Consider the following 12,502-nt stretch of genomic DNA (forward strand, 5'->3'; position numbering starts at 1 on the left):
GCTTCTTTATCTTTATTTAAAAGAAAAAAAAAGAAACTAGAAATCTCAAAGTCAAAATGAGACAGCATCAAAGAGAAGGTCAGCATTTATCCTAAAGAAGTGAAGGGTAGAAAGAAATATTTGAATAAAAATAAAGGAACGAAGTAAGAGCTTATAGAAGGGAAATGAGTAGCAGGTAATTCACACAGAAAAAAAATTCAAGGATGAGTGCCATAAAAGAAACAATGAGGTATATAGATGGAACTGCTTATGGATTATGAAGTAGACATTAGAGATTGGAAAAGGTGAAGGAACATCTTAAGTTTTACATCAGAAGGGCTGTGATTTCTCCCTGTATTGAAATTATATCATTTATATAGTTTAAAAGTCCCCCCTACTTTTTATCATGAAAATTTTCTAAGCATATGCAAAAATAAATAAGAATCCCCATGTACTTATCTCCCAGCCTAAACAGTTATCAATATGTAAAAATGTTTTTAACTTTATTTTATTCTTATAGGTGTCCATTGATGGAAGTGAAGGTGTAACAGGTTCCGGAATAATCGGAGAAAATGAGCAAGAGAAAAAAATGCAGGTGTGTAAGTAAGGCTACTTTTTTATATTTGAATCTCTTTCTCTCAGCATTTCTGGACTCTTCTAAGGATGAAAGCAAGAATTGGGAACTTAGTACCTCTTTAGGGAAATTTTTACCAGTTCAAAAAAACAGTGTGCCTTCGGCAGCAGCTTTCTCCAGCTACCTCAGGTCTCAGAATTCATGATCTGGTTGAAAGTGGCACTAAAGAAGTAGAAATATCACAGAAATCCAGATGAAGCCTGTATTCTAGAGTCCAAGGCAGTAATGGAGACCAGGTGGTCTTATGTCTGCCCCATCCATGGCAGTCTGTAAATCCTTTTTCTGGGCCTTCACCCTTACTGTGATTAAACTTTGCTATTTTGGTTGTTATGTCTTTTTGTTTCTTTTGCTTATAATTGATTCCTTCAATACTTCCCGTTTCGGCTTCTAGAGAGAGGGTCCAGCCTAGCTAATTATCATTGTTCCTTCTGGTCAAAGCTGTTTCTACCTCTTCTACCAGACAGCTTCCTGGGCTGCAGATGGCTCCGGGTCGGCTGCCTGTGATTCAGATGCTCACCTTGGGTCCAGTCATTGGCTGTCCCTTACCAAGCTAATCACCTAGAGCAGCGGTCAGTGCCTCCACAAGTACTGTAGTTAAGTACAGAGGAGTCACAGAAGCATTTGAGAAGCCCTACAAGTCAAAATTCAAGATTCTGTTTTGAATTTCTGTGTTTTTGTGTTTGTTTGAGGGTAGGTGTTTGTGTGAGCGGGCGTTCTTGGACTTTGTATGATCATTGTCGTATGTTCTTGCTTTAATGCTGCTACTTTTTGTTCTTAGCAGTTGTAATGTTTTGTTGACTGTTCTTTCATAGCAGATTTTTTTTTTTTTCCATTCTTCCAAGAGTTTTTTTCATCATATTTAATTCCTAAAGTTATCACTTCAGGGCCACACTTTTTAAAAATGTACTTATTTATTTTTGGTTGCTCGGGTCTTCATTGCTGCACCTGGGCTTTCACAAGTTGCAGTGAGCGGGGCCTGCTCTGTTGCGGCGCACAGGCTTCTCATTGTGGTGGCTGCTTCTGTTGCGGAGCACAGGCTCTAGGTGATTGGGCTTCAGTAGTCACATCACACAGGCTCAGTAGTTGTGAGGGCCACACTTTTTAACTTGAGCATGTTGTTGCTGCTGAGCATGGGAAATGTGGCTAATCACACCTGGCATGTGCTGTGAGTCTAAAATAATACCAGATTTCAAAGACTTCTAATGAAAAAGAATGTAAAATATCTCTTAATAATGTCTCCTACTGACCACATGTTGAAATGATAATATTTTGGATATATTAGATAAAATAATTACTGAGATTTAACTTTACCTATTTCTTTTCACTTTTAAATGTAGTTACTAGAACATTTTAAATTATATATGTGGTTTGTATTTGTGACTCATATGTCTCATAAGAGTTATACAAGAAGTTTCTGAATCTTCCATCCTCTAAAATAATTGTGTACCATAGTTAAGGTTGAGGGCCAAGTACATGGTACTAAAAGGTCAAAATATCCTATCGGCGTTCTGCCAGAGTTGTTTAAGAGGTTGTAACTCTGTGCCTGGCTGAACTTTAAAGAGGCCTGTACCTAACACAATAAATTTTTTTTTATAGTCTTGTTTTAAAGCTTTAGTTTTTTTTCATTGTGATGTTTATAGTGTAGAGCTTTTTCTTTCACCTATAACATACTAGTTGTGCTACTGAGCTGACCTCTTACTTGAAATCAGATTTCATAAGACAACAAAGACCTAGAGTATTGAAAGCATGTGCACTCAAGGGAAGGTGGTTTTGCCCCTAGAGGACGTTTGGCAGTGTCTGAAGACATTTCTGGTTGTTACAGGTGTCAGGCATCTGCTGGGTAGATATCCTGCAAGGCATAGGACAGCCCACCTCAATAAAGAATTATTCTGTTCACAGTGTCAGTAGTACTCAATGTGAAAACACTCATCTATTTAAAGATGTCCACGTGTTTGGTTGTAAGAGCTGTAAGGATGATGGAATGATGTGTTTTGAGGAGGCTATAACTGTTGTCATTACCCTCATGCTGCAACAGTATGGTATTAAAGTAGCATGTAATTTGTAATTTTAAAAAAAGGTCTGAGTCAAGCTTCCCTCCTGCTGTGTAGTAGCTGTGTGACTGTGAGCAAATGACTTAGTTTCTTTGTATCTGAGATTTTTTGTTAGCTAAATGAGAATAATAGTCTTTGCTTTACTCATCTTGTAGGGTTATGAAGACCAATTGAGAGTCTCATTTGATTAGTATTTTAGGTAATACATGAGAACATAATTTGTATATGTGTAGGCATTATGCAACATTGTTGATGCCTTTACATGTTCTATAAGAACCCAAGGCCCTTGTTCATGGTTTCCATGAGTTTTGACTTCATTAAAAACCAATTTTATTTATATTGGAGATCAGAGTCCTTTGGCTTGGCAGCTTTTTGTTTGTTTTAAGTCACACCATGGAACTTGTGGAATCTTAGTTCCCTTACCAGGGATTGAACCCAGGGCCCCTGCAGTGAGAGAGCCAAGTCCTAACCACTGGACTGCCAGGGAATTCCCTGACTTGGTTTTAATCAATCAAAGCTCTAATAGCTAGATAACACAGAAAGCCCATCAATCTAGCTCAAGATAAAAAGAGATAGGCTGTAAGAAGAACGTATCTTATAAGAAATTAAGAATTGGAACTGCTGAACAGCTGTACTTCACAGGAACCAGAATGGTAAAGGAATCAGGGCTGGAGGCTGATAGCACTCCTTTTTTCCTTCTTCTGCCCTCTTCCATGGCATCTCTGCTCCCTTCTTTTCTCTGCAGACAGGCTTCCTCTGCATTTTCATAGAGTGTGCATTTGGTTTCACCATAGCCATGCTTTCTCAGGTTTACCACCCACAAGCATGTCAAGACTTCCCTGGAGAATCTGTGGACTCAGCTTGACCTTTTAAGCCAGGCCATACAAGGTATACCTCATTGGTCAGTCTTAGGTATGCCATCTTCCCTGATTATCAAGGTCTGTGGCTAGGTTGGCAGATTCTCCCAGTACGTGGGTTGGATAATTACCACAAAATCCACTTAGTATAGGCAGTTTGAATGTGGATCACATTTCATATATATTTTCTGGGGACTTCCCTGGTGGTCCAGTGGTTAAGACTCTGCACTTTCAGGGCAAGGGCACAGAAGTGATTCCTGGTTGGGAAACTAAGATCCCATACGCTGTGCAGGGCAGCCAAAAAAAAAAAAAAAAAAGTATGTTCAGTACTTTTATCTAGCTATGTGATCTTGAGCAAGTGAATCTTGCTTTTCTTAGGCTCATTTTTTCATTCCTGAAGGAATGTATTAGATCACTGGTTATTAATCAAAGGCCAGCATGAGTTTGAGCTGTGGGACTTTTGCAAAATACCCCAAGACCAACTTCAGAGATTCTATTGGTAGGTCTGGGATGGAACCCACGATTTAAAAAAATATGTATTATTTTTAGTGGGTTTTTTTTTTTTTTAAACCCAAATGAAGACCATTATCTTACTCTACAGATAGTTATTGTATACTTTTTTTAAAGTAATCATGGTTTCATGTTTATATTTAGAAATCCAAAAAGTAAAGAGACATAAAAATAAAAAGTGAAGGACCTGGATAAACAACAAAGTCCTGCTTTAGCATGGGGAACTATGTTCGTTATCCTGTGATAAATCATAACAGAAAAGAATATATCTATAGATACAGGGTTGGCCAGAAAGTTCATTCAGGTTTTTAGTTAGAGTATGGAAAAAACTGAACAAACTTTTTGGCCAACCCAATATGTATAACTGAATCACTTTTGCTGTACAGCGGAAATTAACGCAGCATTGTAAACCAACTGTCCTTCAATAAATTTTTTAAAAACTGAGGGACCACTACCTTGTAGTATTCATTGTAAAAAACCAGTGAAGATTTTTTTTGTTTTTTAAAATCTTCCTGGCAATGCTGACACGTCCCATGGTTCCCTAAAGGTCCCTCTATTGCCATACTTCTAGTATTCATTTCTTGAAAGAGAACATACTTTTTAAAATAATTCTGGTTGCTTTCATTTTGTTCTCCCAAGGAATATATTTACATCCTAACATACAAGTTTATATAGAGCATAAAATAAAAACTGTATCTACCGTGTGCATTAGGCCATTATTGTAAATTGAATTTTACTGAACCAGGCACCAAAAGGTACCAGTTTTCCTCTGTCCTATGTCTATCACTCTACAACTACATAAACTCTGCCGGCAGCAGCCCAGAATGCCTTTATCTGATTTATACTGTATAAATGAATGCTGGAAGAGATTTCATCTGACAAAGGAGTTTGACTCCTTAAAAAAAAGTTTTAAGAAAGGAAAAATACCACTGATTTCACATAATATGTTCCTTTTAAAAACTTATTTATTTTTAATTGGAGGATGATTGCTTTACAGTGTTATATTGGTTCTGCCATATATCGACATGAATCAGCCATAAAATGTTCTTGGTACAGATAGGCAAATAGGCCCTACATAACTTGCATAAGGTCACATAATGAATTTATGGCAGAGCTAAGGTTATCTCTTAATTCTCAGAACATATATTAAGCATAAAGTAGTAATGAAGTCATTTTCTGTAAATGGTTTTAGAAGCTAATTAGTATTCACTGATAATAGCTTCTAAATGGCCCTTGAGACATTTCCCTTGTGATAACACATCAGGTGGTTTTTCTTTTTACAAGAACCATTTAAATACCTGTTACAAGTCTAGTTTATTAATTTAGCTTTTGAATTTTGAATTCTGTCCATTTTTGTCCTTAAAATACCACAGAATCATGTATTTTATTTTGTTCCATTAGTCAATTGTCCTGGACTGGTTTTCATCACTCCATAGTTATGATTATACAAACTTGTTTTAGTCTCCTTGCCTCTTTTGTCTTTCACTGTATTCTGCACCATTACCAGTTTTCTTTTTTGAAACACAGAGCTGATCTTGGTCAGTCCCTTGCTTTAAATTTTTTAGTTTCTTTTACTTTCATTATCTAGGTTCACACTTCAGATTGACACCTAAAACTCTTCCCAAATGTGGGCCTAAACTTCCCTTTCTTTTTTATGGTATTAATTCTATTATATAGATAAAATAGTATAATGTTCTTATATTAAGTTTCTTCCAGACATACTTTCATACTTTCGGTGATACTATTCCTACTGCCTGGACTGCTCTGCCCACCCCTCTTTTTCAATCTCCAGATTTTTTCTGTAGACAGCTTGTCCTAACCCACATTTCTCCCAGCTTTTGAATTTTGTCCCTGTAGAACTTTGTGTGGACTGCCATGATAGCAATTATTATAGTCTATTATTGTCCTTCATTTATAGGACAGTTTAACTAGCTAGAAAGAGAGCCCTACCAAGGCAGGGGCCATATCATTTATCATTGTTGAAGTAGGTACTTAACCAGTCATTTGTCAAACATTTATTATTTCAGAACTTCTGCCATGGTGGAGTCAGAGGTGGGTGGAAAGGGAAGTTAGTATGGAAATAGGATAAGAAAAGAGTGGTAGACAAAGCAAGTTCCAAGAAGAATAAAATAGTTTGAGAACTGAAAAGATAAATGTTGGTTGGGATTGAGAGATAAAGGGTTTTTGTTTTTTTTTTTAGATAAAGGGTTTTATAAGGAAACATTTCCAGTAAAAAAGGAGAGGCTTCCCATTCCATTCAAACATTCTATACATGGAGATAAAAAAGGTTTTTGACTGTGTGTCCCTTGGCTATTTGGAGATTTTTCCAGATGTTGTTGTTTAGTCTCTGAGTCGCGTCTAACTCTTTGCAACCCCGTGGACTATAGCAGGCCAGTCTTCTCTGTCTATGGAATTCTCCAGGCAAAAATACTGGAGTGGGTTGCCATTCTCCAGGAGATCTTCCTGACCCCGGGTTCGAACCCAAGTTTCCTGCACGGCAGGCAGATTCTTAACCACTGAGCCACCTAGGAAGCACATTGTATGTTATATTGCATTGCTATTTCAATGATTTTCTTTTAAGAGGTTCCTTTTGCTAGTTGGTGTTGCTGTGGGTACTCATCCTACTGTATTTTGCAAGAATGCCTTTATGCCAGGTCTGTTTTGAATAATTAAAGCTACTAGTGGAAATAGTTCTGTTGCAAATAGCATTTACTAATAATTCTCATAATATGTCAATACTAGTGACTTTAGTTGGTTTAGAAATAAAAAATTCTGTTACCAGCCTCACTTCTGCCCTGCTGACAGAGACTTGAAGTCCTCAGTAGTTCTTCCAAAATTGGAGCTTCTGCCCCTTATGTCACCACCCCTGAGCTCTTGAAGCATACAGTGTGGACATTAGGATAGGAGCAGAAACAAGTACATTTTTGCAATACATTTTGAGTCCCCCTAACAGGTTTTGAATTCAGTCTTAACTTCATTGTTTTGGCTTACTTAAATTAAATGCCAAACCTCTGATAATCTGTTTCATGCCAGAATTAAAGCTTGGCCTAGGAGGGAATAACAGAAAAGATTCAGGTGTGGGCCTTTCCAGTATAAAGTGCTGCCACCACCTGGTCTGAAGGTGTGGGCTGTTGGGCTTGATCTTTCAGACCTGGGAGATGATAAACTTCCTTGGTGCTTTTAGAAAGGAAGAGGAGGAAACAGCAAGAATTCTTTTCTGATGATTTGGAGTCCCATGTTCAATTAATTTCTGCCTTTAGAATTTGTGTAAAGCTTAATTCCAGTTCTGCTAAAATAAAACTTATAAACAAATATATATATATAACATATATTTTTAAAATGCTAAATAGAAACAAACCAAGATATTAACAGTTATTTTTTTGGATGCTGGAATTACAGCTCACTTGAACTTTTTCTCTTTACTCTTTGCTGTAGTAACAAAATTCCCCCAATGTATATGTGTTACTATTATAATCAGAAAAAATAATAGTGAAATTTTAAAAATAATAGTTACTTTTTATGGGATTCATAGAGACTCTTCTGGTTTTTGCAAATAAGAGAAATTTTCTTATTCCAATTACCATTTATTTCCTTTTAATTTTACTACTATATATTTCACATACTATACAATTCACCAGTTTAACGTGTGCACCTCCGTGGATTTAGTAGATTCACAGAGATGAGCAGTGATCATCACAGTTTTAATTCTAGAACTTTTTTGACACCCCCCCCCAAAAGATTCTGGAAACAGTGTCAGACTTTTTTTGGGGGGGGGGGCTCCAAAATCACTGCAGATAGTGACTGCAGCCATGAAATTAACAGATGCTTACTCCTTGGAAGGAAAGTTATGACCAACCTAGATAGCATATTAAAAAGCAGAGACATTACTTTGCCAACAAAGGTTCATCTAGTCAAGGCTATGGTTTTTCCAGTGGTCATGTATGGATGTGAGAGTTGGACTGTGAAGAAAGCTGAGTGCCAAAGAATTGATGCTTTTGAACTGTGGTGTTGGAGAAGACTCTTGAGAGTCCCTAGGACTGCAAGGAGATCCAACCAGTCCATCCTGAAGGAAATAAGTCCTGGGTGTTCATTGGAAGGACTGATGCTGAAGCTGAAACTCCAGTACTTTGGGCACCTCATGCGAAGAGTTGACTCATTGGAAAAGACCCTGATGCTGGGAGGGATTGGAGGCAGGAGGAGAAGGGGACAACAGAGGATGAGATGGCTAAATGGCATCACCAACTCGATGGACGTGAGTTTGAGTAAACTCCTGGAGTTGGTGATGGACAGGGAGGCCTGGCGTGCTGCGATTCATGGGGTTGCAAAGAGTCGGACATGACTGAGCGACTGAACTGACTGACTGAAAAGATTTTTAGTTCCTTTGAATTATGCTCATATAGTTAGTGGTATAAACCCTTTACCTAGCACTGTGAGGTATGACGGTATATATGATATAGACTTTGACATTGAGGAACTGCTAGGCTAATAGGGAAGAAAAGGAAATACAAATTCTTTAAAATAAGACAGTAGCATCAAGTGCCAAGTCCATGATACAAGCTAAATATTACAGAGATGCTGAGGATTTGAAGAATCTGCTCTGTTTGGAATGATGAGAACAGGCGTCATAGATTTAGAAGGATGGAATTTCCTAGGCAGAGAAGATGTGGAATTATATCATTTTTTTTTTGTAAAGATACTTTCAAGCCTGCACCCATTAGGAAGTGTGCCCAATTTTTATCTAGATGTTTTAACAACGTAAGCCTACCTTTATTTAGAAAATTGTGCCCTGCAGCATTTATTAATATACCGCAATACATGAACATAGATCATTACTAGCTTGTAATTCGGCAATGACACTGAGATCCACTGCTTGGTTTTTCCTTTTTTTTTTCCCTAATTTTTATTTATTTATTTATTGAAGGGTAATTGCTTTACAGAATTTTGTTGCTTTCTGTCAAACCTCAACGTGAATCAGGCATAGGTATACATATGTCCCCTCCCTTTTGAACCTCCCTCCCATCTCCCTCCCCACCCCACCCCTCTCGGTTGATACAGAACCCCTGTTTGAGTTTCCTGAGCCATACAGCAAATTCCCGTTGGCTATCAGTTTTACATTTGGTAATGTAAGTTTCCATGTTACTCTTTCCATACATCTCACCCTCTCCTTCCCTCTCCCACTGCTTATTTTTTAATTGATTTAACAGTCACAAGGAAAAACTTAAGACGGACTCTGTATAGCCATCCGTGTCTGTTTTGTAAAGACTGAACCACATCTTCTATACTGTTATCCTCTAATGCGGGTCTCTCTTCTGTCCTCCCAACCCTTGTAGCTCCTCCACACCCCGACCTCCCACCCGCCACCATTTAAGTGTGTATTACTGTAGTAGATCATTGCTCAGAATGATGAAGGCCTGCCTTTCCCACTTAGAATGATGAGGACCTGATCATTCCCAAAGAGCAGAATGATTTTTAAAAGTTGTTTTGTCCCTTACAGTATAGTAAATAAAATTTTAAAATTATCTACCCTAGAAAACTTTATTTAATGTAAATATATCCTATGAATAAATGAAATGTATTAAATCATAGTGTTGTGCAGATTTTTAAAAATTTCTAGGTGAAACCTGAAGATGGAGGGAACATTCATTGTTCAGAAGCTTAAATATTTAGCAATATAAATAAAATTAATTTTTTTCAGTTCTGATACCAGAATCAGATTCCATGAAGCATATTCATTTTCTTCAACGCAGGGTTTATAAATATAAAAAGAAAAAGGAATAGGAATAAAAAGCACCAGGCAGTTGAAAATATACTTATGAAATTTTTATTTACCAAAACTCCATGTTGATGTGCAAGTGATATGGGGTGTGACAGAACCTCTTTTGGAACTGAGAGTTCTCTTTAAATAGAAACAAAAGAGATTCTAACAACTCTTTGAAAAAAGGCCAGTAGAGTCATCTGTTCCACTTTATTGTGTCTTTTATTTTCAGATTTCTCTCTCAGCTTTTAGCATCTGTTGTAACTCATCAGTCATGATGATCTTTGCTCCATTATTTTGAAATCTTTACAGTATAAAATGGCTTTTGGCAGAGTTATTTTTGAGCCAAGTAGGACAGTCTGCACAGATAGGATGTGGCAGCACCATCACCACATGCCCACAAAGTAGAAAGTCATTCTTCAAGTTTCATGGTAACTTAATTTCTAAAATAGGTCATCATCTTTAAAAAACCTCTGTGGCAATTTAGTTGCTAAGTTGTGTCTAACCTTTACAACCCCATGAACTGTAGCCCACCAGGTTCCTCTGTCCATGGGGTTTCCCAGGCAAGAACACTGGAGTGGGTTGCCATTTCCTTCTCCAAAAAAACCTCTAACATCAGTGCAGTTGTTTAAAGTCTTATGGTGTTCAGTTCCAGAGAAGTGATTATCTAAACTGAAAGTGTGAAAGTGTTAGTTGCTTAGTCGTGTCCAACTCTTTATAACCCCATAGAGTGTAGCCTGCCAGTCTACTGTCCATGGAATTCTCTAGGCAAGAATACTGGAGTGGGTAGCCATTCTTTTCTCCAGGGGATTGTCCCGACCCAGAGATCGAACCTGGGTCTCTCTCCTGCATTGCAGGCAGATTCTTTACCATCTGAGCCATTTTTTTTTCCCACAGACTAGCATCATATGGATTCTGATGTCTCCCAAGGTGACTCAGATGATCCAACCCCTTATTTTTCATTGCTTTTGAAATTGAAAACGACTTTTACATTGTTTTTAGAACATATGTACCTACATATATATTTTTTAAAAGCATTATTTTACATATATACTGTATTTTAATGGAGAAGGAAATGTCACTCCATTCCAGTACTCTTGCCTCAGGAATCCCATAGAAAGAGGAGCCTGGTGGGCTACAGTCCATGGAGTCGCAAAGAGTCGGACATGACTGAAGTGACTTAGCACATTATATTTCCAAAAATATTATATGTATATGTGTATATGTAAATATAATATCATTTTTAAAATTTCAAAAATTTTAAATATTAAAAAAAATACACAGACACACTCACTGGAGTATGTAAAGGAACAGCTGCATATAGTGGATCAATGTATGCTGCCCGGCCGGCTTGTTTTCAGTTTACAATCTCTGGGTGCTGATTATGCCCCCTTGTGGATCTCCTGTTGACTTCTTCCAGAGCTGCTGACTTCAGCCGCATAACAGAATTAACCCGACTGACTCAGGATGAAAATAATGACCTGAGTCTGGAAACCCACATTTTATCTTTTTTTTCCTGAAAATTGTAACTTCATCTACTTTATTTCTGTGTAAATACTTTAAATTGTACTTTTTGTTTCATCTAGATTGTCTTACAAGGACATGCGACAAGAGTAACTGCTAAATCTCAACAGAGTGGAGAGAAGGCCTTTCGATGTGGCTATGATGGATGTGGAAAATTGTATACAACAGCTCACCATCTTAAGGTATATACGAAAGAAGGCTGTGTCTAGTTATGAGGATACCCAGGACATTAAACGCCAACTTGATGTACTTGTAACATTCAGACACCATTGTTCTCCCCCACCTATCGAGATACAAATGATCACACTCACATACACACAAAAACCTATGCAGATTTTAGAAATAAACTCTTTCAGGACTAGGACTATGCTTTCTTCATCTTTGTCTCCCTAGTGTCCAGCATATGTTATATAGCACGTGATAGGTATTCTACATATTTGAATAAATTTTTCTCAAATGTGAAATTTATGTAATTATTTGGGAGATGTGGATGTAATCACTCCGTTAACAGTGATTTGCTCAATCCAGCAAAAGTTGGTGTTGATTTGTCCTGTCAAATACATAGGCCAAGTATTTTGATTGAAGCTAAACACAATATACCATCACTCATAAAAAATAATAGCTAACTTTTATTGAATAACTTACAGTGTGTTAGGACGTGTGCATTTAGCATATTTGGAATAGCAGCCCCAGAGCCCATCTCTGCTGTCTATTAGTATGTAACCTTGACATGTTACTTGACCTCTTAGTACCTCATCTTCCTTATCTGTAATATTGGACCATGAAGATTATATACCTCCCTCAACGAGTAGCTGTGAGAATTAAGTAAGTTAATTCTGTGTCTGTAAAGTACTGAAGAGTGTGGCCTGGCACGTGGTAAAGGTTCAGTAAATACTGGGCATTATCATGAGTATTCATTTGTCACAGCAGCCCTCTGTGGTAGGTATTAGTATGCTCCCGTTTTACACAGAGAACTTTGAGGCTAAGAGAAGGCAGATGCCACAGTCCCCTCACTAGTCAGTGGTGAAGCCTTGCTTCAGATCAAGGCCCCTGTAGCAGCAGCCTCCACACTCCTAACCTTATGTTGTGTAGTGTCTCCTTGTGCTTCTAGCTCTCAGCAAGTACATGCTCCATACAGACACCTTTGAGCACTCTAGAAAAGCTCACCCCTCCAGTATTCCGATCCCTTACT

General features: G+C 37.7%; 1 protein-coding gene across 3 annotated transcripts in view; it reads left to right on the forward strand.

Moving 5' to 3' along the window:
- ZNF143 (zinc finger protein 143) overlaps positions 1 to 12,502 on the forward strand; it is a 61,388-nt gene that overhangs the window by 20,139 nt on the left and 28,747 nt on the right. For all 3 annotated transcript variants that reach the window (XM_065945116.1, XM_065945114.1, XM_065945115.1), the window contains exons 7-8: positions 500 to 574; positions 11,373 to 11,492. In XM_065945116.1, the coding sequence (XP_065801188.1) occupies positions 500 to 574; positions 11,373 to 11,492 (195 nt within the window). The remainder of the gene's footprint in view (positions 1 to 499; positions 575 to 11,372; positions 11,493 to 12,502) is intronic.

Source organism: Muntiacus reevesi, chromosome 9, assembly GCF_963930625.1.
Source record: "Muntiacus reevesi chromosome 9, mMunRee1.1, whole genome shotgun sequence".
Taxonomy (NCBI): domain Eukaryota; kingdom Metazoa; phylum Chordata; class Mammalia; order Artiodactyla; family Cervidae; genus Muntiacus; species Muntiacus reevesi.